General features: G+C 51.1%; 1 protein-coding gene across 3 annotated transcripts; it reads left to right on the top strand.

The window, feature by feature from the left end:
- The first annotated feature begins 85 nt into the window (after positions 1-85).
- Positions 86-26,615, top strand: CDK12 (cyclin dependent kinase 12). 3 transcript variants are annotated; one of them, XM_082297416.1, is made up of 15 exons: positions 86-1,509; positions 7,533-8,411; positions 11,706-11,882; positions 12,869-13,008; positions 13,540-13,710; positions 14,451-14,640; positions 15,116-15,172; positions 15,672-15,773; positions 17,048-17,125; positions 17,838-17,954; positions 18,604-18,735; positions 19,871-20,085; positions 22,092-22,532; positions 24,759-25,264; positions 25,566-26,615. In XM_082297416.1, the coding sequence occupies exons 1-15, from the start codon at positions 473-475 to the stop codon at positions 25,734-25,736; spliced, it is 4,413 nt and encodes a 1,470-aa protein (XP_082153542.1). In that variant the 5' UTR covers positions 86-472; the 3' UTR covers positions 25,737-26,615. The 3 variants fall into 3 exon arrangements, with proteins under 3 accessions (XP_082153542.1, XP_082153541.1, XP_082153543.1); XM_082297415.1 differs by having other exon boundaries at positions 24,759-25,681; XM_082297417.1 differs by lacking the exons at positions 24,759-25,264; positions 25,566-26,615 and adding an exon at positions 23,326-23,809.
- The last annotated feature ends 416 nt before the right edge of the window (positions 26,616-27,031 follow it).

Raw genomic sequence — 27,031 nt, 5'->3', positions numbered from 1 at the left:
CTATCGCGAGAGTTGCGGGCGGGTCTCGCGAGAGTTGGCGGTGCCCCCGGTCGGCGCCGCTCGGGTTCGGGCAGAGCGCGGGGGCCGGGCCGGGCCGGGGGCGGCGGCGGCTCCGGGGCCCTTCGGCCGGGGATCCGCGCCCAGGCCCCGCCACCGCCGCTGAGGCCGCGGGCAGCGCTCCGGGCCCGGGTCCCGCCTTCCCGGGGCGCCCCCGCGGCCGCGCTGCCCGCCGGGCCTGGGCCCCTCGGATGAGGCGGTGAGGCCGCGGCGCTTCCCCCTCCCCTCCCGGATCCTTCCCCCCCTCCCCTCCCCGTCCCTCCCGCCTCCTCCGGGGCCTCGGGCCCCGCTCCTCATGTAGGAGGGAGGACCGAGGCCGGGGTGGATGGTGCGAGGGGCGGGCGCGGAGGGAGTTTGAAGTTCGGGGGTTTCGCGGAGTCCCCCCCTCGCCGTTCCCGAGCGCAGCGGGGGAGGAATGCCAAATCCGGAGAGACATGGGGGCAAGAAGGACGGCGGCGGGGGGTCCTCGCAGCCGGGCAGCGGGAGCTCCAACAGCAAGGAGAGACACCGGGCGGGCTCCAGGCACAAGAGGCATAAATCCAGGCACTCCAAGGAGTCCCCGCTGGCGGCCCAGGAAGCGGCGGCGCCCCTGGGAGCGGTGATCAAGCCGCTGGTGGAGTACGATGACATCAGCTCGGACTCGGACACCTTCTCGGACGATGTGGCCCTCAAGCTGGACAGGAGGGACAACGAGGAGAGGAGGGCAGAGAGGAGCGAGAGGGCCCAGAAGCACCGGCACCACCAGCACAAACGACTCCGGGAGCTGATGAAGAGCAAACAGGCGGAGAAAGATAGGAAGTTGGAAAAGAGCCTGGATTCTTCCAGCAGGTCCACCAAGGAGAGGATATCGGGATCCTCCAAGAGGCTCCTGGAAAGCGAGGAGCACCCCAAGGCGCTCTCGTCCAAGAGCAGCAACAAGGAATCGCGCTCGGCCAAGGCTCACAAGGAGAAGTCCAGGAAGGAGCGGGAGCTCAAGTCCAGCCACAAAGAGCGCAGCAAAAGCCATCGGAAAAGGGATGCTCCCAAAAGTTACAAAACCATCGACAGCCCGAAGAGGAAATCCAGGAGCCCTCACAGGAAATGGTCGGACAGCCCGAAACTGGACGACAGCCCCTCGGGAGCCTCCTACGTCCAGGAGTACGACCTCAGCCCGCCCCGCTCCCACACGTCCAGCACCTACGATCCCTACAGGAAGAGCCCCGGCAGCTCCTCGCGTCGGCAGTCCCTCAGCCCGCCCTACAAGGAGCCCGTGGGCTACCAGTCCAACGCCCGCTCGCCCAGCCCCTACAGCCGGCGGCAGCGATCCGTGAGCCCCTACGGCCGGAGGCGCTCGTCCAGCTACGAGCGGGGCAGCGGCTCCTACAGCGGGAGGTCCCCGAGCCCCTACGGCCGCCGCCGCTCCAGCAGCCCCTTCGCCTCCAAGCGCTCCGTGAGCCGGAGCCCCATCGCCAGGTGTGTGTGCCCCACCTCGCCCTGGGAGCTGGGAACGGGTTGGGATGGAGCTGGGAGTGCGAGAGACCTGAAGGGGGTTCTAGGAAAGATGGGGCAAAGCTACTTAGGAGAGTTTGGAGTGACAGGATAAGGGGGAATGGGTGGTTTAGATGGGGTATTAGGAAAAAAATTCTTCCCTGTGAGGGTGGTGAGGGCCTGGCACAGGTTGCCCAGGGAAGTTGTGTATGCCTCGTCCCCAGAATTGTCCAAGGTTGGACAGGGCTTGGAGCGAGCTGGGCTAGTGAAAGGTGTTCCTGCTCATGGCATGGAATGGGATGGTCTCAAAGACCCTTTCCAACCCAAACCGTGGGATTCTGTGACTCCTTTCCTCCGCGCTGGTGCCGAATTTGGCTGCAGAGTGATGTGCGTGGAGTTGCTTTGGTTGGGGCCTTGACAATTCCCTTGGAAATGGAGTTCACACTTTGGGAAACGCCTCTGTGCGTGGCGGGAGGCAGCGTCCATGTTGGCTCTGGGCAGGGAGGGAGGCTGGATGAGCTCCTGGGATTAAGTTACACCCACCTCTGGAGTGGCCCCTGCGTGGGGAGGGCCGCGCTCCGCGGCTCCCGGAGCGGGATCTAATGCGCTTACCTGGCGGGAAGTTCAGGCACGGGGAATGTTTTCACCTATTTCTGGAAGCCTTTATCTGTTTAGTGCATGTGGGAACTTGATCCCACTTTTCAGGAGGGCTCGTTTGGGGTGGATTTTGCTCTGTCTGAACTGACTTGTCTTTTCCCTTGGATTAGAGACAACCATGTGCAAACTCTCATCTCTCAACCTAAACTTTTCTTTTCTCAGCACTAGAGTTTCTTCCTTCCCTTCTGAAATCTGGGCATTCTGGAAGGGTGAGGAGCAACCAGCTGGATTTTGGCTTAACTCTTAATTTTCTCTCTTTTTTGCCTTTAACTCAGTAACTTTGCTACAGAAGGAAACAATTCTTTCAAGGTATCTCTGTGTGTTTTGTTTCAGGTGTTCATTAATCATCCTGTGACATGGTCTAATGTTGATCCTTTCTTTTTCTAGCTTTGGCTTATGTTCAGTGAGTTTCCAGTTGTCTCCATGGATGCTGTGGAGCTTTGCTTGGAGCTCCATGGCAATTCAGATGTGACCTGGAATGTAATGGCCATAGGAATGCTCTGCTCCGTGGTTGCTGTGCTGCATCCTCCAGCTCAGCAGTTCCCAAAGCAAAGGGGCTTTTGGAATTTGGTCTTTGTAACTAAAACTCTGAACTTCAAGAATGCTGTCTTCCACGGAGAACTTGCCTTTGTCCTTGCTGGGAGTTCTGTGTTGGTTTCAGCCCCCTGGAAGCTCTGACGTAAAATCTCCGTATTCCACTGTGATTTCACAGTGAAAATTTCCTCCAGGCTGCTGCTCCTCTGCCCTGTTTTCTCTGTGTACACCTGGGAGGTTCTCAGGGATAGGCCTGGATGATTTTCTCCTCCTTCCCTTCAATCCTTTTTGCCTGGTGATGCTACTCTGACATGTTATTTACTAATCCTTCGGGAGAGCAAGGATGCAGTGGTAGGAGGTGTCTGTTCCCTGATACAACTCTTGGGTGATGGCATTGGATAAGTGTCCAGCCCTAAGGAGAAGCCATTGGGAACTGCAGTGGTATCCTAAGAGTTTTTTCCCCCTAGGTTTTCCCACAGGTTGCTCCACTTCCCAGGAGAACCTCTCTGTGTAAGTGGCTGGTTGCTTCTGAGTTGAGAAATCCAGCAGTTACAGTTCCCTGATTTATGGGAGCAACTTCAGAGCACTTTGTGCTGCTTCCCTAAACTTCCAGACCTACTTTTTGAGGATATCTTTGGCTCTCTACTAAATGCTGGATCCCAAACCAGACAGGTTCCAAAGGTTACTCACTGTTTGCACTCAGCTTGTACCAAACTCTCTGAATCTCTGGCTTGATAACTTACTCCTCTCTCTTTCCTGGGCAGATAACTCTCTGACTGTGTGAGGTATTCCAACCCCTTTGGAAAACATCTGCCTGCAGTGATTGTAGTAAAGGGACAGAGGGAATTTCATGTGTTTTCCATATGTCAGGTGAACTGTAAGTTGTCATTCACGTGTTTAGTTTTGCTTTGTGGAGCTCCCAGGCTGTGAGGTGGGACTGGGAAGGGGAGGGGTCGTGGTCAGGTGTGTCCAGGAGCCAGAGGGGAGCTCACCTGGGGGGCTCAGGGTGCACCTGAGGGAGTGGGTGGGCTGAGCCCTCCCGACCTTGATGTGCTGCAGATGTGTGAAAGGGGGCAGCTGACTTTGGGCAGTGCCTGATCCCTTTTGTGCTTCCTGCAGAGGGGCAGAAGCATTTTTGGGAGAGAAAACCTCTTTAACTGGCACACTGAGGCAGGGAACACCTGCCATGGCTGGCGTTCTTCAGGCTTTTCTGGGACACTCAGTTATTTCCACTGGCTGACAATATGGGGGGTGTTTCAGTGCATTCTGTGTTGTCTTTCATCTCCACATCCAAAACACAGCATTAGGGAACTGCATCCATGTGCTGTGCTGATTGGAGAAAATCCAGTGTTTGCATTTCCAGTGGCTGTGGAAAACAGCTTGCTTCCTAGCGAGGAGGAAACGAGGATGGTTTGGTCAGTAGGGAAAAATAACAGATGTGCTTTGGCATTCTGTGTAGCAACTGTTGTCACTGCAGCTAAAACTAGGAGATGGAATTCCAGAGTCCCTCAGCTTGCTGGAGGTGGGATGTGCTGTGTGCTGGTGGAGTAGTGAGGTGTGAGTGTGCACGTGCTGGAGCAGTGGCTGTTGTACCACGGATCCTTGCCGTGGTGAAAGGTTGCTGGGCATTCAAAAATAAGAAATAAAGGTTGTTTCCTGAGAAATTGGAGCAGTCAGGCTTCCCAGATACTATTCACTGCTTTATCCTTAACTGTGTGTTGTTTAGAGCAGGTAAAATACTGAAATATTTGTGAGTAAACCTGGATGGATCACATGGAATTACGTGGATGTGGGGCTTTGCAGGTCACCTCTGCTGACACCTGTTAACCATGGCCCTCTCAGCATGGAAGGTTCTAGCATTCCCTTCTCCAAAGGCCATCCCAATCTTCTGATTGTGTGACTTAAAATAAATCACATCATCCTTTTTAATTTGGATTTTTATGTGAAGCCATGATCTCTGACTTTGTTAATTCATAGTTGTCATGGTTGGTATCTTTTATTTCTCTTTTCCAGTTCTGGAGGGACAGCAGGGTGGGTTTTAATCCCAGAGCATTCTTATCCAGAAGGAGGAAGGCATGAATTGCCCCTCATCCATCCTGGATGACCTTGGCAAAGCAAGTAAGGTGTGGAATGTTACAGCAAGGCTTCACCAATTAAGGGTGAAAAGGGTAAAAATGCTATTAAGTGGCTGCAGGTAAAGCCACAAAAAATCATTCCAGAGGATGGAAATGGTTCTCTTCCAGAAGCAAAACCTGCCCATGCATCTTCTGTACTTTATTGCCTGTTTTTTTGAGAGATGTGGTGATAAAAGGCCCTCCAGCAGGTGCTGTGTTGGTGTTTTTGGGGCTGTTGATGGTCTAAGGATGGCAGGTGAGGTTTGCTGTAGTGGGGTTGTTCCTGGGGGTGTTGGTGGAGCTGGGAGAGCAGGAAGGCTTCTGGATGTGGGGCTTTTTTTGGGTCTGACAAAGCAGCTGTAAACACCAGCCTGGAAAATGGCCTCAGAAACAGCAGTTGTTGGTGTGGTGACTGTAGGTGGTTATTGTTAGGGAAGAGAAAACGGGTGAGTGGTGCCTGTGGAGTGAAGAGGACTGGAAGGGAATGGGTGGATTTATTCCTGGTGGGATAGAGGACTGTGGGTATTTGCTGCTGGAAGGTCAGGGAGTCATTCCAGCCCTCGGAAGTGCTGGTTCTGTGGTGCAGCCCCTGTAAGAGGGTCTGACCATCCCACCACTTCCCCAGCCTCACCTGTCCTGGTCCAGGCAGGTGTCCCTGGTGGCTGTTTCTAAATTAGCATCGTTAAATAAGGTAAAATTGGGTTTTTGGGGAAGTTTGCTTTGGACATAGTGAGTGATCTGGTTTGATTGCTCTGCATCCGGCTGGATTAAATAAATTCCTGTGAGGGTGGGCAGGCCCTGGCACAGATTGCCCAGAGAAGCTGTGGTTGCCCCTGGATCCCTGGCAGTGCCCAAGGCCAGGTTGGACGGGGCTTGGAGCACCCTGGGATAGTGGATCCCATCCTGGGATGGCAGGAGTGGTACTGGATGAGCTTTGAGGTCCCTTTCCACCCAAACCATTCCATGATTCCATGAATTGGAGTAACTGTTGGGGTTAATCATGGCGCAGGATGGAAGACAGGGAGCAGGAAAGGGAGTATTGCAGCATCTTGAGCAAGCCATCCTGGATGAATTGCAGTAGGGAATGGCAACCCCAAAAGTATTTGTGGTTGCTACAAAGTGACATCCTACAGGATTCATTAGGAATGTTTTCCATAGCCTGCAAAAAGGCCTGAAAAGGTAACTGCTCTCCCAGCTCGTGGTGACAGGCAAACTGCAGCCCAGACCATCGGTTCACTGAGCAGAAACCTTGGAAAAAGAGCTGATCCTGAGGCAGCATTCCCATGACAGAACAGTGTGGTGAGGGGGGAAACAGCTGCGTGGCTGCGGGTCCCTCTTTTTTCTCCTTCTGGTTGTATATTTATTTTGCAAGTCTAAAGGTAAGGACTTACCTACAGCCCTGGTGTTCTTTGACCACTGTCAGCACGACGGTTGGGGTTGTACTTCCAAGTGGGAGAGAGGAATGCTGATCCTTGGAGTAGGGAGGGAACCCCACACCCTGTGGGGAGACCCTTCACCTCCCGCAGCCACAGCTGCCCTTCCTGGAAGGTGCTGCTGGTGTCGAGCCAGGAACTTTCTGCTGTCTCAGTTCTCCAGTTTATTTTCCAAATGTTTATTGTCTTGGGATAATACTAATTGGTGTTGTTAATTGTGCTCTGGGTATGGTTACAAGGGAGCCAGTATCACCTGGGTTTGAACTGCTGCTGTTAGGGGTGTTTTATAACTGCTGTGGGACTGTTCTCAGGGAATTCTGTGTTTTCCAAATTAGATGTATCCTCAGTAATAAATCACGGAGTGTCCTTTCTGTGACAGTATTTGTAGGGTCTGAGCTCAAAATTTTTGATTGTCCTGTTGGCATCAGAGCCCACCACACCACTAAAGCCTCCTGCCTCCCCCTGCCCAATCCTAGTTCTTCCTGGAGTGGAGGAAACAGTTCTGGCTTATCAGGAATTTGATATGGACATTGGAAGTACCAGTTTCCACTTCCATTTTAGTTTTTATCTGGTTTCCCCATCAGTCTCTGCTCTCTCCTGAGCAGGTTCGTGTGGTGTGAACCCCAATGGTGTGAGGTGTTTCCTGCCTTGCTTCTCTCCCAGCACAGATTTTCAGTGATTATTTCTGTACACACACCTGATTTAGAGCCCATTTTTTTGTAGGGGAAGACCAAGACCAATAGAGTTAAAACTCCTGGGTTTTGTTTTTCCTTCTCCCTAATCACACTATGCAAATTTGAGTTCTGATGGCACTAAAAGAACCGGGGAGGTGGGGGTGGGAAATAAGCTTGAAGTGCGCGATTCCCTGAGGCAGCGTTCCCGTGAGGGCAGCCGTGTTTTATCCGTGGTTTCCTTTAAAGTTGCACGTAATTCCTGTGAAAGATTCCTAAACTGCCAGCTCATCCTCTGGACTGAAGTCTCCTGTTGTGTGTGTGAGCTGTGATCTCCTCTTTACCTTGGGGCTTGTCCAACCTTGATCCTTCGTTTCTCTTCCCAGTGTGATGGTGAGTCTGGCATAGGGAGAATGGATGATGATGATGGTATAAAACTGGTCCTGACTGACTCATAAACTCCTTTCAGTAGCTTCAGAGTCTCCTGGCAGGTGTTGGGCACTCTCTGTGCTGACCCCTAATGGATTCAGCTGTTGGTGAGTAGCTCAGAGCAGGAGAGAAGCTCTGTTTCATTTCTCTCCCCGCCGTTCTCTCCTCAGGAAATCCGTGAAGTCCCGGAGCCGCAGTCCTGGATATTCAAGACACTCATCTCACAGCAAAAAGCAGAGGTCTGGCTCCCGCAGTCGCCATTCCAGCATATCCCCAACCAGGCTCCCTCTGAACTCCAGCCTCGGAGCAGAGCTCAGCAGGAAGAAGAAGGAGCGAGCGGCCGCGGCGGCCGCTGCGGCCAAGGTGGACGGGAAGGAGGCGAAGGGCTCCCCTGTTTTCCTGGCTAGGAAGGAGAACAGCTTGGCTGAACTGAAGGAGGCTGGGACGGAGTCTAAAAAGGTCACCAAAACTGTTAAATCTGAGAAACCTCCGGACACGGACTCGGTTAATTTACTGTACACGAACGCAGAGCCTAAAGCCCCTGCGGAGACGACGAAATCCAAGGCAGAGGAGAACTCGGAGAGGAAACATCCTGTTCCGCTTAGGGATTCCAAACCCACGGGAACGAAAGACTCGAAGCCTGTAGCAGTGGTAGAGGACCTGGTATCTCCAAAGGAGACAGACACAGTGGAGAAGGAGATTCCACCCCCCCTCCCCGCCATCAAATCCCCTCCTCCGCCTCTGCCGACCACCACCCCTCCGCCTCCCACGCCGCCGCTGCCGCCGCTGCCTCCGTCACCCGCTGTCCCGCCTTTGCCTCCGGCCCCAGTGACTCCTGTTCAGGTCCCTACTTCAGCCCCAACGTCTTTGCCATCTTCTTCCCACCCAAGGACGTCTACTTTATCCTCTCAGGTGAACTCCCAGTCCTCTGTCCAGGTGGCTACAAAAACCCAAGTGTCTGTGACGGCTGCTATCCCACACCTGAAAACTTCCACCTTGCCTCCGCTTCCGCTCCCCCCTATTTTAGTTGGGGAAGATGACTTGGATAGGTAAGGTCACACCAGAGCATCCCCTTTGCATTTAAGAGCAAAGCCTTGAATAAAGAGGGGTTTTGGGGTTGGTTTTACAGTTATGAGTTTATCCTGCAGAGTACAACTGTGGCACTGGTACAAAGGTGTTATCCCAGGGCCATTCCAGGTTTGTGTGGAGAGTTTCATGATGCCATGCAGGTAGTTGCCTCTTATCTCTGTGGGAAACAAGAGGTTTGGCTGCTGCTTTAGTGCTGCTTAGGAGAGGTTTCACATCATTCCTTGCTCATGTTTATTACAGGGATGGAATGTGGATCTGGGATTATGCCTGTCTTTGTGTTGGAGCTGTTTGCACACTTTAAAATTGCTTTTTTTGTTGTTTGTTTGCTTAATTCCTCAGAAACTTGTACTCAAAGAACAGGAAAAAGCTTAACAATTCCAATATAAGAACACAAACCAGAGCTTCTTCTGTTCCAGCTTCACCAGCCACACAGAGCGTGCCCACGTGTAAAAACCAGCATTGGTTTAACTTGAGTATTGTCTTAACCCTTGAATAATTGATGCAATCCTTTATTGCTTGAGGAGTAGATATTGTTTGTTTGAAAGAGTTTAAAAATGAGTGAAACTGCACCTACTTCAACTTTATTTCCTGATCATTTCTGATCAAAACGTGCAGACTTGGCTCTGGCCTGTAACTGTAGCTCTGGCTGGGCTGGGGGTGGTTGTGGCTTCTGTGATGAACTTGTTTGGAAACCCCATTGTGGGGATTTCTTTCAGTGGGAAGAAAGGAACAGAATATCCAGAATGGAGTGAAAAAAACCCAAATATTTGGTTTTTCTCTTCTTTTCTAGCTGCTAGGATGTTGCAGTGCTGTTAACTTAAGGTCATCAATGATTTTTTTTTTTTTTTTTTTTTTTTTTCCTACTTAACCTGCTAAGCCTGTAGTTCCCTAAAAGCTCCTGAATCTTCCCACCATCACTAAAATGTGCTGGGATTGGGAAGTAAGGCATGTTTTTAGTGACCATTGTGTTATCCCGCAGTTGTGACTCGATGCAATCACCCTGTGGTGAAGTGTTACATGTTCTGAATAACTGACTTGATTTTCATGGTTGATTCTGGTATTGATGCCAATCAGGGAAATGTTCTCACTGCCTCCAGCCTACAAGTGAGGCTGGTGTGTGTTTGTTGCCCTCCCTGAGCTGTTTAATGTTGTTCAGCAAACATTACTGGGTTTAAATGTCTCTGTGATGAGCAGGAGCTTTGAGCTGCCTGATGATTTTCCCAACCCAAATGCCAGACAAAGCAAATCCCGCTGCAGTATTCCCTCCTTTCCAATCCCAGAACTTCTCCTGCAAATCTCTATTTCATTTTTTCAGCCACTTATACCTAGAGCTCTTTTTTTTTTTACCAGCCAGGTGTAGCTTAGCTCTGTAAAAGTGTTTTATCCCTGACCTCAGGGCTGGGGTGATGAGGGTGGTGCTGGAGCTCAGTAAATGGCTCTGTGTGACTTTTTCCCAATAAAAGGGTGGGAAGTCCCGCTCATTTGCTGAGTCTGGTGGCAGTTCCATGTGGCCCTGACTGTGCAGAATCTCACCCTTTACCAACTGCCTTCGTTTTTATGAGCAAAACTCTTTGAGCTGGACTTTTGTCCTTGCTGAGCCTGGGGAACGTTCCAGCCCCGAGCCCGTGGTGAGCACAGGGTTGAGAATGGGGCTTTGAAGTGTCCAAGGACAGAACACACCTCATTCAACTGGAGACTCTTGAACCTCTCCAGAATTATCACCCTCTGCAATGCTTTTAGGCCTGGGTGGCTCACCAGGAGAGGAGGAAAAGCTGTTCAGGAGGAATTAGTAGGAATTTTGTCCTGGTTCGATGCTGCGCTCCGAAGGTGTGGAGCTTGTGCAGCTTCCTGGGAACGCAGCACTCAGTGGCTGCTGCCATTCCTGCTGGCCCAGGGGTGCCATTCCTGCTGGTTCAGGGGACAGAGGAGAAAGGAGCTCCAAGGAGCCTTTGTTGTGGTGTTCACTCTTGGTCTTTTCTCTGCTTGGGCAGCTCTGAAGTCTCTGTTTGGCTTCCTCTCCCTGGTGACCTGCCCGGGTGTCCTGGGGGAGCTGAACTTACAGGAACCAAGTGCTGATATGCAAATAGAGAACTGAACAGATAAAAGGCGAGAAAATGGGGATTTTTTGGTAAAAGGGAGAGAGGCTGGGCACTGCAGGTTCACTCTCCAGCCACACCTTCACCCTTCCCACCATGGTCTTGTGAAGGAGTTGTTTTTGAGGGGTCTCTGGAAAAAGGTTTTGTGGTTTAGTGGTGAATGGTTGGACTCCATCTTTTCCAGCCTTAACAATTCCATGATTCTCTGCAGATGTTTGAACATGATTATTCTGCTCCTAAGGATTTTGCTGTCCATGGGGGGGAGAGTTTCAGCCCATCCACCTCTCCCATGTCTGGTGTTTCTTGTCTTCCTCCTTCCTTAAGTAGATTTCACAAGAGATTGTCGTGCACATTAGGCAGTGTCTGATAAAATAATTGGGAAAACGACCTACTTCCATCAGTTCATTTATTCTGAAGTGTTAGACCTGATGGTACAAACACCAAACCTGCTCCCTGCCCTAAAAACACACCTGGGAAGGCCTGTTTGGATTTCTTAATTTTTTTCTTTTCCTGGTGAAGCAGAGATTAGCATGGAGAATTCGTGACTACCCAAACCTAGGAATTCTCCTCGCTGAATACATGAAAGAGAAAGTAGGTTCTGCTCATGCAACTCCTGCCAGGCTAAACCAAACTCCTGATGCCCTTGGTAATTGGATTTAAAAAATCAACTTTTGGTTCCTCAGCAGCATTCAGGAGTTAAAGCCACATTTCAGCCCTTGCTAAGAGGTTAAAAGTTACTTGTGGAGAAAGGTTTAACTCTTGCTCTGTATTTTTAGTGGTCCTCACCAAGTCAAACATTTAATTTCATGGTGATAAATGGAGTAAATAGAGGAAGTAAAGGTTAGAAAGTGGGTGCTGGCTGATCCCCTGAGCTGCCTCACAGGAAACTCTGAATTACTGATACTGATTGGTGCAAATTGAGCGAGTTCTAGTGCAGACCTGTGTGTTCATTCAATGTGTTCCACTCTGACACTTTTCTCTCGTGGTGTATTAGCATTGTACATTTCAGGCTGTTTTATTTTATATTTCAATGTGCTAATTTTAACACTTAAACCTCACGTTGTCAACCAGAGGTGTTGTCCTACAGTAGCTTTTTTTTGTTTGTTTACCTGGCTGTTGAGTCTGACTTTTGTGTTGTATTAACTTTTCGGAGTTTAGTCCAAAAGAGATTCTTCCTCCAAAACCTGTGAAGAAAGATAGAGAGCAGAGACCACGACACTTACTCACGGACCTCCCGCTCCCCCCAGAGCTCCCTGGGGGGGACCCATCTCCTCCCGACTCCCCGGAACCAAAGGCAGCCACACCACCTCAGCAACCCTTCAAAAAGAGACCAAAGTAAGGCTGACTTCTTTTTTTTTTTTTTTTGAATGTTTGAGTCTCTTAAGTCCCCGAAGTCGTTTGAGAGCTCTTTATTGAGGGAAGTGAGATAGGAGAGAAAACAAGTTCCTATTTCTGTATTATTCAGTATAATGACTGTTTCCTGTGGGTTGTTTCACGTTTGGACCCTCAGCTAAAGGCAGCTTGCCCCATTTAGGTGAGAATTAATGGTAAAAGTTGCTAGAGTGTGTCACGTTCAATCTCCAGCCACATCTACCCCCCAAGCTCTTTTCTCTTTGGTTTAGCCATGCCCACATTCCAAAGAAACCTCTGGATGAGCAGCTCTGTATAAAGCTCTTGTTGCTTTCTGAAGTTGGTTGTTCAGATGGGAGGTGTCCATGTTTGCTTCATGCACTTCATGACTGAAGTGTTGCCCATGGAACTGCACTGGTACAGGGTGTCTTGGGAAGCTGTGGCTGCCCCTGGATCCCCCCTGGAAGTGTCCAAGGCCTGGTTGGACGGGGCTTGGAGCACCCTGGGATAGTGGAAGGTGTCCCTGCCCATGCAGGGGGTGGGATTGGATTGTATTTCATGTCCCTTCCAACCCAAACCGTTCTGGGGTTCCGTGTTCAAGGCGTAGAGAACTGGCCCTGATAACAAATTTAGGCAGCTGAAGGAGCAAAATCCCCTGATGTTTTGTACAGAGTGTCTTAAATGAAAATCAAATGTCCAGCATCCTGCAAAACATCCCAGACATTCATTTTTGTCCTGCTGTAATACGATAATGCTACCCAGGATAATATTCCTGTTCAGCAGTGCCTGTATTGGGATTACACAGCAAAACACATTCAACTGAACATTCCAATTCTTGGAGTGCAAAGCCAACGTGCCTGAGCTTCGCTTTTGGCTTTTAGGGATGAACACGTTGGTGCAGGTAGTTTTTTTTGTGGGATGCTACTGGGCTGGAGCCCTCAGGTGTCTCACAGAGCTCTTCCCTCCTGCAGAATCTGTTGTCCTCGGTATGGGGAGAGGAGACAGACGGAAAGCGACTGGGGCAAGCGTTGTGTGGACAAGTTCGACATCATCGGGATAATCGGAGAAGGGACGTACGGGCAGGTGTACAAAGCCAAGGACAAGGACACAGGTGAGGATGTAAATTCCTCTTCAAGGCTTTGTGGCTGTGCTCAGCTCCCTGCCACTGCTGCTCCACAGTGACAAATAGCTGCAGAACGAGAAGTGACACCAGCCCTGGGATAAGCACTTCCATCAGGTGTTTTCCAAAAGGGGCAGAAGAGCAGGAGCTCTGGAATCCTAAGTTTAGTGCCCTGATTCCTGCTCTGCTGGTGAGATCCTGTGCCCTGGGGTATGGTTTGACACCCGTTCAGAGGTGCCAGCTGAACCCTGCTTTTTAAATTGTCAGGCTTTATTGCAGCAGAGCTTGGGAAATTCCAGGGTCAACTTCCGTTCCCCCTTTCTGCTGGAGCAGGTTAGGGAAAGCACAGGTGTCGTGTGAGCACTCCAAGCAGAGCAGTTGAACTAAAACGAGCAGGGAGGAAACTAAAGCTGCCTGTGCTGTCCCTTGGTTGGCGTTTTCTGTGCTCGGGGCTGCTCCCAACTTCCCTGCGAGTGCAGGGCAGCGAGGTGAGCAGGCTGTGACCCCGCTGTGGCCTGGCAGGTGAGCTGGTGGCTCTGAAGAAGGTGCGCCTGGACAATGAGAAGGAAGGATTCCCCATCACAGCCATCCGGGAGATCAAAATCCTGCGGCAGCTCATCCACCGCAGCGTCGTCAACATGAAGGAGATCGTCACGGACAAACAAGATGCACTGGATTTCAAGAAGGACAAAGGTAGAGTTGGCTGCAGGGCTGGTTTCCATTCACCACAGATATGATGCAACCCCTTGGTTTAGTTTAAAACTCGGCTCTGGGGTAGATCTGCTTCTTTGTGTTCCTCCTACAGGGTTAGATCTGGATCTGGCCTCACCTCAAAGGACAGATTCCAGTTTGAGTTGATCAAAGGATGATTGCATTCCTGCAGAGTCGTGGAAAAGCAGTCTTTAAAAAAAAAAAGCCTTTACAGGGTCACTTCTAACACTGATGAGTGGCAACAAACTTATTAATAATGTGAAAAGCCTTTTGTCCTCAGTCACTGTGGAACAAGACAGTTTTAGCATCCCACTGGCTCTTGTTTGAGACCTTCCCTTCCAGGAGAGAGAAGGGAGCAACCCAAACACAAGTTCAAACCATGCATGGCAGTGATCTCTTCAACAAATTCTCTTGAAAGAAAATAACCAAAGCATGTAGGTAAACATGGCCAGAACTTCAAAGGAATTTATTTTGAGTGCATATTTAATTTCAGATATCAGCCTGGTGGGGCTACTTTGTTGTTTTGGGCTTTTTTACCCCTTGAGAGAAAAGGATGCCCAGTAAGCCCGAAACAGCACAGGACTGTGTCAAAAAAAAAAACAAACCAACTCCAGTAGAATAGTGCACAAAAGAGACTTTGAACAACTGAATCTCCTTTCATTCCTCCTCTTTTTTTGTGTCTCTCCTTTTGTTTCCAACCATTTCTCTGTTTATTATCCCAGGTGCCTTTTACCTTGTGTTTGAGTACATGGACCATGACCTAATGGGGCTGCTAGAATCTGGCTTGGTACATTTCTCAGAGGACCATATCAAGTCTTTCATGAAACAGTTAATGGAGGGGCTGGATTACTGTCACAAAAAGAATTTCCTTCATCGAGATATCAAGTGCTCCAACATCTTACTGAACAACAGGTAACCTGGCAGTGGATCCACTTCTCTTTTCCTCGTGCTCTCCCTGGGTTCAGCTGAGAGCACCCAGTGCTGTCCTCACCTTGAGTGTGCTCAGGGGCAGGAGCTGTGAGAAGAAGCTTGTCCATAATTACAATTAAATGTCTGGATATCCACCTAAAAAAATTCTGTGGAACATTGGCCTGTTGAGAAGGGTTTGTGATGCAGGTGACACTGAATTATTGGTGCTTTTTTTTTTTTTCTTTTTTTCCTTTGGATTTCTTTGAAGTATTCTGTCACAAGTGGAGAATTGAGCCTGGCATATCCAGCAGTAATTCTGCACACGTGGCTTTGTGATGCTTTTCTGCTGCACGGGGGTTTCCTTACCCTTTAACTGGGGTTTAAGTAGGAGTTGGGTTCTGATGGGATCCTTACAGCTCAGTACATTCTATAATTCTGAGATTTAAACCAAGGGCTGGGGGTTTTTTTTGTCTTTCAGTGGGCAGATCAAACTTGCAGATTTTGGGCTCGCACGACTCTACAGCTCAGAGGAGAGGTGAGGAGGGGAAGGGGCTTACCTGGGTGGGATGAGCTTCTTTCTTCTTAGTATCCACATAATCCCTCACTTGGAAGTCCTCACAAATGATTTCCAGTGGTATCATCCAGCTCCAGCTGTTGGACAAACACACTCCTGGCTGGTATTAATAACTTCCTTAGAAAAGCAGCTCATGAGGAGCCAAAACTTCTTCTGTACTTGCCTTTGACCTGCCCTGGAGCAGGTTTTGCTCCGAGGTCAGTCACTATTCAGTGATGGCAGCCTGCTGAGGGTCAGGGATTTTCAGTCTACAAGTCCTGATTCCTGGAAAATCCACGGTACCTCCTCAGCTGTTTTTAACTCCTCTGGTAGCTCTGGAAGTGCAGATGCTTGAAACCCCCCTGCTGCCACTGACAGGTGTAACTGCAGCTGGGAAGTAAAAAAGAGCAGTTTTCCAGGGTTTTGTGGCTCTTGGGATGAGTTTTTATTGGTTTTATTGGTGTTTTTTTTTGCTTTGCAGCCGCCCCTACACCAACAAAGTCATCACGTTGTGGTACCGACCCCCAGAACTGCTGCTCGGGGAGGAGCGTTACACCCCTGCCATCGACGTGTGGAGCTGTGGGTGAGTCCTGCTGTGCCTTCCCTGGCTCTGGAAGCAGCTCCTGAGCATTCCCCTGGGAGCTGTTCCCCAGTTTGTGCCAATTCTCACAGCTGGATCTGTCCCAGCCACGCAGAGTGTTAGGATGAGACAGGAATACTTCTGTGAGGGATAGGGGTGTGTCACCTCATTCAAACCAATTAGTAAAAACTCCTAGCATGAGGTTTTCCTTGGTTTTGAAATGAGAAAGGGTAAAAAATAAAATTTTCACTATTTAAAGTGCAAACCAACCTGATGTTGATGTACCCTTGAGATCAAGAGGGGTGACACAGCCCTGGAGGGGTGACACATTTGCCCTGTGCTGTTCACTCCTTCAATGTGTTTTTTAGAGAATTTTTCTCTAAAATCTTTAAGTTGCTGTTTGCAACTGATTTGTTATTTTTTTCAGCTAAAACATTTTTAAAGAGATTTCAGGTTTCAGGAAGTTTCAGTAGTATAGGAAGCCTGGGGAACAGGAGTCTGGACAGTTCAGCCACAAAGGTGGAACATTTTTCTGAGTGATTCAGAAGCAGAGACTGGAGGATTCAGCTGTCAGAACTGAGGCTGGATTCCCTAGAGCATGCACTTCCCACTGGGATATTCCCAGCTGAACTTCAACAGGATTTATAACACAAAAAGAGGTTGGTAAAACCAGTAATTAATCATAATTACTGACTGTGAGGAGGCCCAGTTGCTGCTCAGTTCCTGTTCCACATGCAGGGGGTTATTCCCATTCCAGACAGGTGCCTGCATCCCTCCAGCTACTCCTGGCACTGATTCCTGGTGGGTTAAGGAGAGATGTTGAGGACTGCAGGAGTCAGAGGTGCTTCCTCTCTTCCCTCTTTCCCTCCCAGCTGTACAAGAGCTCTGTGTGCACAAATCCAGCTCCTCTGCTGGCCCTGACAGCCACGGGCAGCTAGGCATGGCTTGGGCCAGCAGAGGGAAGTTGAAAATCCAAACAAAAGCTCAACCTGGAGGAGAAATGAGAGCTCTGGCTCTTTGTCACATTGACACATCCTCCCCTCCCTGCAAAGAGTTAACGTGTCAGGGGCTTCCTGCATGAACCAGGCACTTGCAGGGAGGTGATTCCCAGGAGCCCAGGGCTGGGGACTCCAGTACACACAGGTCAGTTTGTCACTACAAGCCCTGATGCAAATCACTCTCCTCAGGCAAAGCTGCTCCCGAGCACAAACGCTGCCGTGTTCAGACGCTCATCCCCAGGGTTTGCTGTCGTGACCTCTTGCTTTTCCTCCTTCCAGCTGTATCCTCGGGGAACTGTTTACAAAGAAGCCTATTTTTCAAGCCAATCTGGAACTGGCTCAGCTTGAATTAATCAGGTAAAGCTTTGCACACGCATGTCCGTGAGGGGAGGTGCTGCAGGAGGTGCTCGTGCACACAGGCAGCGAGTTAGAAGAGCCCTTGTTCTCTAACCTGCCTGCAAAATAGGGCTGGGAATGCAAATGGGAATGGTCAGGTGTCCACACCTATGTCAGGTGTGTGGTTGCTGGTTTATGTACCCTCAGTAAACCTTGTTGTTTGCTGAGTCCAAAACTCACGAACCTGAATTACTTCTCACGCTGAAAGTTTTAATCCTGGAATGGTTTGGGATGGAAGGGGCCTTAAAGCCATGGGCAGGGACAGCTTCCCCTATCCCAGGTTGCTCCAAGCCCTGTCCAACCTGGCCTAGGACACTTCCAGGGATGTCAAGTCCACAGCTTCTCTGTGCCGGGGCCTCACCACCCTTATTGTAAAAATAATAAAATTTAGTGAGTTTGGAAAGTTTTAAAGTAAGAAACATTAACATTTTTAAATTTGTAGTAAGAAGAATAAAATTCCGTTGTGTTGGATGCTTTATAAGGTTCAGCTTATCAATCAAGCTCAGCATTTCCCTCTTCCTGATACCTCCTTTTTTAACACCTCATCTGAGCCGTGCCCAGACCTGGGTTATTCCTGCAGCGGGTTGCTTAGGAAGGTGTTTTCCCTGGGCTTGGTGGCTCTGCTCCTCCTGGCTGGATTCCACCTGGCTGACTGTGCTTCCCTGCTCCCCAGCCGGCTCTGTGGGAGCCCCTGCCCAGCCGTGTGGCCAGATGTCATCAAGCTGCCCTACTTCAACACTATGAAGCCCAAGAAGCAATACCGGCGGCGCCTGCGCGAGGAGTTCTCCTTGTGAGTCGAGATGGGCTGGGATGGGCTCCCTGTCCCCTCTCTAAACACCTCATCCACCTTCAGAGAGGTTCCCTGGGGCTGGGGACTGCACTAGGAGCTCTCCTGGAAGTGTGGCATCCTCAGGGTGCCGGCGCTGCCTGACTTCAGGGGGATGTTCTCTGGAGAGAAGGGTCTGGTTTGGGATAATCTTGTGGGAGTTGTGGCAGAGGTGCTTCTCATAAATGGCAAAATATAGAGTGGAATATTATGGAATATTCTCAGCTGGAAAGGACCCACAGGGATCAGCCAGTCCAACTCCTGGTCCTGCCCAGACACCCCAAAATCCCACCCTGTCTCTTGAGAGCAGTGTCCCAACGCTCCTGGAGCTCTGGCAGCCTCAGGGCTGTGCCCATTCCCTGGGGAGCCTGTTCAGTGCCCCAGCCCCCTCTGGGGAAAAAAGCCTTTCCCAAAATTCAGCCTAAACCTCCCAGGCACAGCTGCAGCCACTCCCCACAGCTGATGCCTGCCCTGCTGATGCCTTTGAGCTGCTGCATCACGAGCAGTGAACTCTGGCTGTGTGGATTCCTCTTAAGCCTGAGGTTCTTCTCTGACACTGAGCTTCTCCACATGTTTTCTGTGAACTCATCCATGTTTCCCACTCTCCCCACAGCATTCCCTCGTCTGCCCTAGACCTGCTGGACCACATGCTGACGCTGGACCCCGGCAAGCGCTGCACAGCAGAGCAGGCCCTGCACAGTGACTTCCTGAAGGACGTTGACCTCAGCAAAATGGCACCTCCAGAGTAAGTCCCAGCTGCCATCCCCCACTGTGAGCTTTGGGAAGGAGACAAGGCGTTTTTTTCAGTCAAAATCAGGATTTCTGGGTTCTTCTCTCGACTCTGCCCTTCTATTTGGTCATGTGGTTGAGCAAATGGCTTTTCCTGTGCTGTTGGTTTTCTGCCTGATAGCAGGCTGGGTTTATAAAGCCCAGTTTAATGTTTGTGAGATGTTCTAAAGCTCTGGGAGAAGAAGTGCAAGAGTAGGTGTAGCACATCCCTGACTGCCATGGAGAACTGCTCAGGCCTCGTTAGGGCTGTGCGTTAATTGACTGCAAGGGCTGAGCAGTGTCACTCAGTTTTCTCCCACTCCAGTCGAGCAGATGATAAAACTCAGACTGGTTTGTGTGCAAGTGGAGCCACAGTTTTGACATCCCTGTTTCCTTCAGAATTCTTCAAGGCAGGGCCTTTCCTAAAGCTCCCAGACTCCCAGAACTTGGTGCTGTCACTGGTTTTGTGTGGCCTGCAGTGAGATCCCAGTGAGCTCAGGGATGAGATCCCAGTGCAAAGAGAATGATTTTTATGCTGCCTTTCCTGGCTCTAGGTTTTGCCCCTTCCTGTGATCGTCTGGCTGCAGGCAGGGATCATGGAACCCCAAGGATGGTTTGGTTGGAAGGAATGTTAAAGCTCATCCAGTCCCACTCCTGCCACAGGCAGGGGCACCTTCCACTATCCCAGATTGCTCCAGCCTGGCTTTGGACACTGCCAGGGATCCAGGGACAGCCACAGCTTCTCTGGGCAGCCTGTGCCAGGGCCTCCTCACCCTCACAGGGGAGGAATTCCTTCCCAATATCCCTTCCTGAGTCCACTTCTCCATCTGTAAAAGAGCAGCAGCATTACATGGATCTATAAAGTTGCATCATGGCATGGTTTGGGTGGGAAGGGACCTTAAAGCTCATCCAGTGCCACCCATGCCATGGCCAGGGACACCTCCCACTGTCCCAGATTACTCCAAACCCCCTCCAACCTGGCCTAGGACACTTCCAGGGATGGGGCAGCCACAGCTTCTACGTGCAACACCATCTGTGCTGAGAGCTCCCTGTGGGTTTTGAGGATTCCCTTGGTTTCCCTGCCATGTTTTTCACTCGTTGCTCTCTTGCAGCCTCCCCCACTGGCAGGATTGCCACGAGCTGTGGAGCAAGAAGCGCCGGCGGCAGCGGCAGAGCGGGATGGCCGTGGAGGAGCCTCCGGTATCAAAAGTTTCTCGGAAAGAAACTACCTCTGTTACAAGCACAGACACTGTGAAAAACAACAGCAGTCCTGTGCCCCCCCAGCCTGCCCAGCTCAAAGCAGAGCCTGGCGCTGCAGATGCAGTAGGTCAGTGCCCACCTGGGTCTGGAAAAGGCTCCCGGTGTGTTCCCTCCCTGGGTGTGGGAGGTTTGTGTCTGCTTTTAAGACAGTCTGGTTCTTTCACCTCTAATTCTGCAGAAAGGGCATTCCAGGCTCTTCCTGTCCTCATTCCTTTTCTTCCTTTTTTTTTTTTTTTTCTCTCCTCCTCTCTGCTGTGAAGACGCAGAAGGTTCTGTCTGGTCTTCAGAAGTCACTGATGAGCTGCCTGTGAATTTGTTCTGAGCTGTGTTATTAGTTCTAAAAGAGGCTCGATGATGAAAGGAGTCATTGAGTCACTTCAGCCAGTGGAGGAACAAATCATAGGAATCATAGGCTGGAAGGTGGAGCCACGTCCAGGATGTGCAAATGAGCTGAAGTTTGATCTCGTTGATAAATTATATGAAGATTAGGTGTGGGAAGTATCAGGCTGGTGGGCAAAAGTGTACATTATTGCACTTTGTTGCAGAAAAGGTCATCCAGAATGGCAGGACCTGGCCTTGTGCACTGTTCCAAGCAGTGACCAACCCCCCTGTGTCTAGAAAATAGTCGGAGGGGAGGAATGTGGATTTACACAAAGCTGCCCTGCTTGTTCTGCAGAAGCCTTACAAAAACCCAGATATGGGCTAAGGCTTCCTTTGTGTCCGATGCTGTGCTGACAAGTAACGAGGAAGACAGTTCTTGCTCCAGGGAATGCACAATCCATGTGTTCAGTGAAACATGGCAGATGGACAAAAGGTGGTGCTTGGATTAACAAACAGCTGGGAAAAGAATGTCCCATTCTCCGTTGCCTACCAGCAAGAGAAGCTCCATTTTAAGCTGCTGAAACCAAACCCTTGCACCCTTATTCCCAAAAAGTTCCAGCATCACTGTCAGTGTGAAGGGACACCCTTGTCACTTGTCACTTGGGCTGTGAAGGGAGGTGATGCCACTCCCAGGATGTATTTTAGGATAACCTGGATCCTTGCAGGTCAGGACAGAGTCCTGTGATCCCAGGCCAGCTCCCAGCAAGGAATTGCCTTCTGCCTGACCTAATTCCTTGTGCTGCGTCAGGGAATACGCCCTTCCTCCATCCCAAAGAGCAGCTCAGCTCCATCCTGGGAAACCTGCCCAGTGCAGGAGGGGATGATCTGGATCTGTGGGGACCTCGGGAGGGGCCGAGCTATGATTGCCTTGCTGTGGGCTTGGGGCTTTAGTTGCCATTGTGCCCCTTCACCACCCCCTGCCATAGCCTGGTATCCTTGGGATGCCCCCACTTCCCAATCCCGGGAATGGGGCAGTTTGGCTTGGCTGAGGTGATTCTGAGCAGCAGCCTCGTGTGCCGTGGTTTTGGGGAGGTTTGGGGGCAGTGCAGCAGCAGCAGCTCTGTGAGTGCAGTGTGTGTGCAGTACCACGGGGTGCTGCTGCCGTGCTGCCAGAGCGGGGGCTGGGAATGCCGGCACCGCATCCCGAAATCCTCCTCGCAGAGCATCCCTGCCTTCCCCCAGCCCAGGGACATGGACAAGGGGGGGGGTTCAAGTGCTGTGGGACATCAACAAGGGGTCTTCAGTGCTGTGGGATGTGCAATTTTGGCTATGGGATGAGGAAAAGGGGCATTCAGTGCTACGGGGTGTGAAGACAGGATGTTCAGTGCTGTGGGGACATGGAAAAGGGGTGTTCCTTGCTGTGGGACGTGGAGAAGGGATGTTCCTTGCTGTGGGCCATGGGACAGGGGTGTTCAGTTCTGTGGGACATGCAGAAGGGGTGTTCCTGGCTGTGGGGTGTGGATCATGGCTGTGGGGCATGGGGAAGGGATGCCCCTTGCTGTCAGGTGTGGATCTGTGGCTATAGGATGTGGAGAAGGAGTATTTATTGCTGTGGGATGTGGATCATGGCTGTGGGACATGGGGAAGGGACATTCCTGGCTGTGGGACGTGGGGAAGGGCTGTTCTTTGCCACCTGCAGTGCCAGGATGCCAAACCTCACCTCCCCGGTGGTGCTCCCCGTGTGTTCCGCAGGCCTGGGCGACATCACCCAGCAGCTGAACCAGAGCGAGCTGGCCGTGCTCCTGAACCTGCTGCAGAGCCAGACCGACCTGAGCGTGCCGCAGATGGCCCAGCTGCTCAACGTCCACTCCAACCCCGAGATGCAGCAGCAGCTGGAGGCTCTCAACCAGTCCATCACGGCCCTGACCGAGGCCACGGCGCAGCACCACGAGCCCCCGGCAGCAGCGGCAGAGGAAGCCATAGAGGAGCCGCCCGCGGAGGTGCCGGAGGAGCAGGAGACTCCGGACGCAGCCAGCGCTCAGGGAGACATGCAGAACATGCTGGCCGTTCTGCTGAGTCAGCTCATGAAGAGCCAGGAGCCTGGGATAACCCTGGAGGAAAGCAACGGGGAGAAGAGCAGCGAGCAGCGGGGGCCCAGGAAAACCCCGACGAGGCATCCCGAGGAGAGCACAGGTAAATAAACACACCTGACGGGAGCAGTGAGAGGATCCCAGAGAGTGCTGCTGGTTGAGCTGCAGCCAGGAATGAGACCTTGGGAGTGTTTGTGGGAGAGAGGCAGCAGGGGAGTGGATGGGAGGAGGGAAGGGGGTAGGATGTGGTCGGACCTCAGGAGGAAAGACCCCGAACCCCTCCCTGTGGTAAGTGCTGGACTGCTCAGGAGGTTGGAACAGCTGCAAACAGCCAAAACAGGCAAATACTTACCCTAAAATCCATGAGTGCTCCACTGTGAGTGCGCCAGTGAAGATGAATTAGAGGTTTTGGGGTTTGCCCAAAAATGATTGGAGGGTCGGTTCTTCCCCAAACCCCCCAGCAATCAGTTTGCACGTCCCGGGAGGTTTTTTTACACAGGATGCTGCTGTATCTCTGCATTTTTTTCCCAGCTCTTTTTCACCATCCCCTCCCTGCCCTCTTAAAACAAACAAAAATAAATCTAAAAATAAATAAACCTGCAGAGATGATTTTCAAGAGCTGAAATAATAGCGGTGAGTGCTGAAGGGAGGGATAGTGGCAGCTGTGTAGGTAAAACCTGGGCATCCACAAGTGCCTGGTTCTACTCAGAGCTGGTTTTTGAGCCTTGAAACTCAGCAGCTCCTGAAGCTGAACCAAACTGCTGCTTCTTATAGAGAGAGTTAAAAAAAACCCTGCTTGTGTCAGTGAGCTCTCGGATTTCCTTTCCAAAGGTGAGTGTAAATGTCTCCATGTCTTTTTTTTTTTTTTGTTTCTGTTGATTTTTTGAATTTATTAGCAACAGCCTGTGACGACCTCACCAAATTGTAGAAGCGCCTCCTGAGTATGTCTCAGACTCTCCGGGGAGCCTGTTTTGGCCCGATCCCACCTCCTGCAATGTAGCTGAACGTGCTGTGTTCTCGTGCCTTCAACACCCGCCCACCACGAGCCAGTTGTGATCGTGCTTTTTTTTTCTTTTTTTTTTCTCCTCTTTTTTTTTTTTTTTTCGTTGTTGTTGCCCTAGTCCTGGAAGATAACTAGGTTACTGTAGAGCAGATGGAATTTGATGCCGTTGTTCTCTGTTGATAATTCTTTGGAATGATTTGCTGTCCCCCAGATCAGCTTGGCTTTACAAATTTACCTGAAGATTGTTGGTTTTTTTTTTTTTCCGTTGTTGTTTTATTTTTCTGGATTTCAATACAATCTAGTTTTCAAAGTGGACTGACGGATACGGGTGGAGGGGTGGTCCTGGAAGACTACTGGTTTTCACAATAAAGTTTGACCTTTTTAATAACCAGTTTTGCCAATGATTTGAGGATCTGATTCCATCAAGGTGTCCGTGGGCTCTGCCATCGCCAGTTATTCCTTCCCCTGTGGGTGAGGGAGAGGAGGCAGCTCAGGTGTGTTGCTCCAGAGGAGGCAGGGCTGGTTTTGGGAGTGGAGCAGGGGTCGTGGTGTCACCTGTGGTGTCACCTATAGCCGTGGCACTGCCTTAGGGGAGGGTCCGTGCTCTGCTCCCTCTCCCACCTCCCAGCTGGGCCTCACAGGCTGGGACACAGCAGGGGGGGCCGGGCGTGATGGAGCTTTGTTCTTCCAGAAGGGAAGCAAATCCTGATTCGGGAGGGAATCAGGGGTGAAGGGGCAGGGGGGAGGAAGCAGAAGGCTTTTCTGGTGCTCAGGACAGTCTGTACGCTCGTGAAAATATTCGGGGGGCGAGATTGTTTTGGACTCTGTTGGCAAGGCTGGGAGGGGTGGCTGGGGGCACCTCGGGGTGCTGTGGGGCAGTCAGGAGCTGGCACCTGTGCGGCTGGGTTTGTGTTTGTCTAACCCAGCACATCCCGGCCACGCTCCGTGAGCCGCCTGCGGAGCTGGAGCCGGGTGGCACCGCGTCCCTGTGGCACCGGGGAGGGGGGGGTGTGGGCTGGCGTGTGGCTCCACATCTGCCTCCTGCTCGGCATTAGCCTTTGATCCGGGAGCAGGAATTCCCCACACGGGTGCCCAGGTGTTAGGACAGCTGTTGCCGCCGAGTTGGGTGCGCGGGGCCGGGGCGAAAGCGTTAATGACCGTTGTTAATGAACGTTGATCTCCCAGCCAGCGTTAAAAACTCTCCCTCCGCCTCTTCCCAGAGCATCCCAGAGCTCCGGGCGGCCTCGGCAGGGATTGGTTTGGTTTGCTTAGAAATGTCTTTGTGTCTGTTTGAAACGGTGTTTAAAAGAAGTCACCCTTCCACAGCGTGTCCTCCTGGCATTGTCCCACCAGAGAAGAGACCCCCCGAGCCCCCCGGACCGCCGCCGCCTCCTCCTGTGCCCGAAGGGGATCTCTCCGGCGCAGCCCAGGAGTTGAACCCGGCCGTGACGGCTGCGCTGCTCCAGCTCCTTTCCCAGCCGGACCCGGAGCCGCTCGGCCACGCCACGCAGGAGCCCCCGGCCCCTCGAGCCCCGGACTACGGCCGCTCCCACTCCTCCAGGACTTACAGCACCGACAGCTCCGAGGGGGGATTCGGTGCCGAGGAGCTGAATCCGGGCCAGACTCTGCTAGAACCTTCTGCCCAACCCCTGGGGAAAAGCAGGACCTTCTTGGGCTCCGTGAGCCACCTCGGGGAGAGCAGCAACTACCAGGGCACAGGCTCCATGCAGTTCCCGGGGGACCAGGACCTGCGCTTCGCCAGAGTCCCCGTCACCATCCACTCGCTCGGGCAATCCTTCACCAAATCCGAGGGGAGCAACAACAACGCGCTGGTACATCCAGAGGCCAAAATCCAGAGTTACGGCGAGTTGGGGCCGGGAACAGCCGGCTCCAGTGGGGCAGGAACAGGTCACAGCTGGGGTGCCCCAACCCAGGCGCCTTCTTCCTACGGGAAGACATTCCGAGGGCCTGGCAGAGTGCCTCCGCGGGGGGGCCGGGGCCGGGGGGTTCCCTACTGAGATTCCCGGGATCCCCCCTCGCCTCTCTCCTCCTTTAGCCACAGGACTTGATTTTTTTTTTTCAACTTTTTTTTTCTTCTTTTTTTTTTTTTTTTTTTCAATTTTTTTTGGCCAGAGCAAGGTCTCGTCCGCATTTCAGCTGCTGCAGAGCTCCCCGTGCATCCCTCCCTCGCTCGGGAGCTGCCAGAGGGTCCCCACTGACCTCCTGTGCTTGGTTAGTGACAAAAATAATCCAAATCCCGCAGGAGAACTGAGCCAGGAGAGGGGGGGATTGATGGAAAGGTAGGAATGGAAGGAAGAAGGAATTAAAATGCTGTTTCCCCAAGCTGGGCACCAGAGTTTGCTGGCGGGTCAGGGAGGGCTGGGGAGAGGCTGCTTCCCAAAGCGGTTTTTTTGTTGTTGTTTTGTTTGTTTTCCCCATTTCCTTAAGAAAGAAAAAACAAAAAAAGGAAAAAACAAATTAAAAGGGGAATTTATTGATGCAGAGGCACCTGGATGGGTTATCCCAGCAGTGGGGACCTGGGATGTGACACTGGTTGTGTTTGATTTATCCGATGTTGCTTTCTTTCCATGAAGCATCCATTTTCCCTCTGCTCTGGGGCCAGTCCTGTCTGCTGTGACAGCAGCCTTAGCACGTTGATTTTTGGGAAGGGTCTCTGGGTGTTGCATCCCTCCTGCAGTAACTTTGCAGCGGGAATTGTCTTTTTTTAAATTTTATTTTGGTCTTTTGTTTAATTTTTTTTTTTTTTCCGAAGAGCCGAGGAGAACACCTCCCTGAAAAAACAGGGATTTCTGTCATTTGTAACTTCCAGAACACTTAAAGAATTTAAAAAAAGGAAACAAAAATCCCAACATCTGGTGGGATTTGCCACCAGATGGGAGTGATTTGTCCCCGGAATCCTGGGCTGGTGCTGCCTATCCTGCCGAGGTCGCTCGCATCTCAGCCCTTTGAGGTTTTCCAGGTGTTCCTGTGTCATTTCCATGAGCATATTTCTATTTTTGGTGTTGTCAAGGAAGTATTTACGATGGATTTTCTCCTCCCACAGACCCTTGCGCTGTTCATTTCAATGAGACTTAAAAAGAGATGAATAAAACAAAGGTACCTATTTATCAGCTTTTTTTTTTTTTCCCCCGAGTAGGCCTTTCCTATGGAAAACACTTAATTTTGGAGCCGACAGTTCTGGAGTGTTAAAGGGGAGGGGAATTTTGGGGTGGGCCAAGAGACCTTCTTGCTACTAACAGGATTTAATTTCTTTTTATACAGAGAGATAAATTTAAATAAATGCACCTGAATTAGGTGATGCTTCTCCACCTGGGGAGATCCTGCCTTACCCAGCTTTGCCGTGGGAGGAAGGAAGGGAGAGAAATTAAATATATAAATATATTTTTTACTTTTATTTGCTGGTGATGTGCAGGGACCAGCAGCTCCCAGCACTGAGGAGCGATGCTGTTCGCAGAATTCCCACTGGAAATTTGTCGGATTTGGGATTTTTTTTTTTTGTTGGTTTGTTTGTTGTTGTTTTTGTGGTTCTGTTTTTTTTTTTTTTTTTAGCTTAGTTCATGCCTGATGTGCAGAGAGAT

This window comes from Coloeus monedula (genome assembly GCF_965178545.1).
Source record: "Coloeus monedula genome assembly, chromosome: 26".
Lineage (NCBI taxonomy): Eukaryota > Metazoa > Chordata > Aves > Passeriformes > Corvidae > Coloeus > Coloeus monedula.
This window is presented reverse-complemented; position numbering and strand designations above follow the sequence as displayed.

Excerpts from the sequence above, each read along its gene's own strand:
- CDK12 (XM_082297415.1), top strand. The coding sequence starts at position 473 with ATGCCAAATCCGGAGAGACATGGGGGCAAGAAGGACGGCGGCGGGGGG. Across the intron at positions 15,173-15,671 it reads CTCTACAGCTCAGAGGAGAG|CCGCCCCTACACCAACAAAG; the intron begins GTGAGGAGGGGA and ends TTTGCTTTGCAG. Across the intron at positions 17,126-17,837 it reads GCTCAGCTTGAATTAATCAG|CCGGCTCTGTGGGAGCCCCT; the intron begins GTAAAGCTTTGC and ends CCTGCTCCCCAG.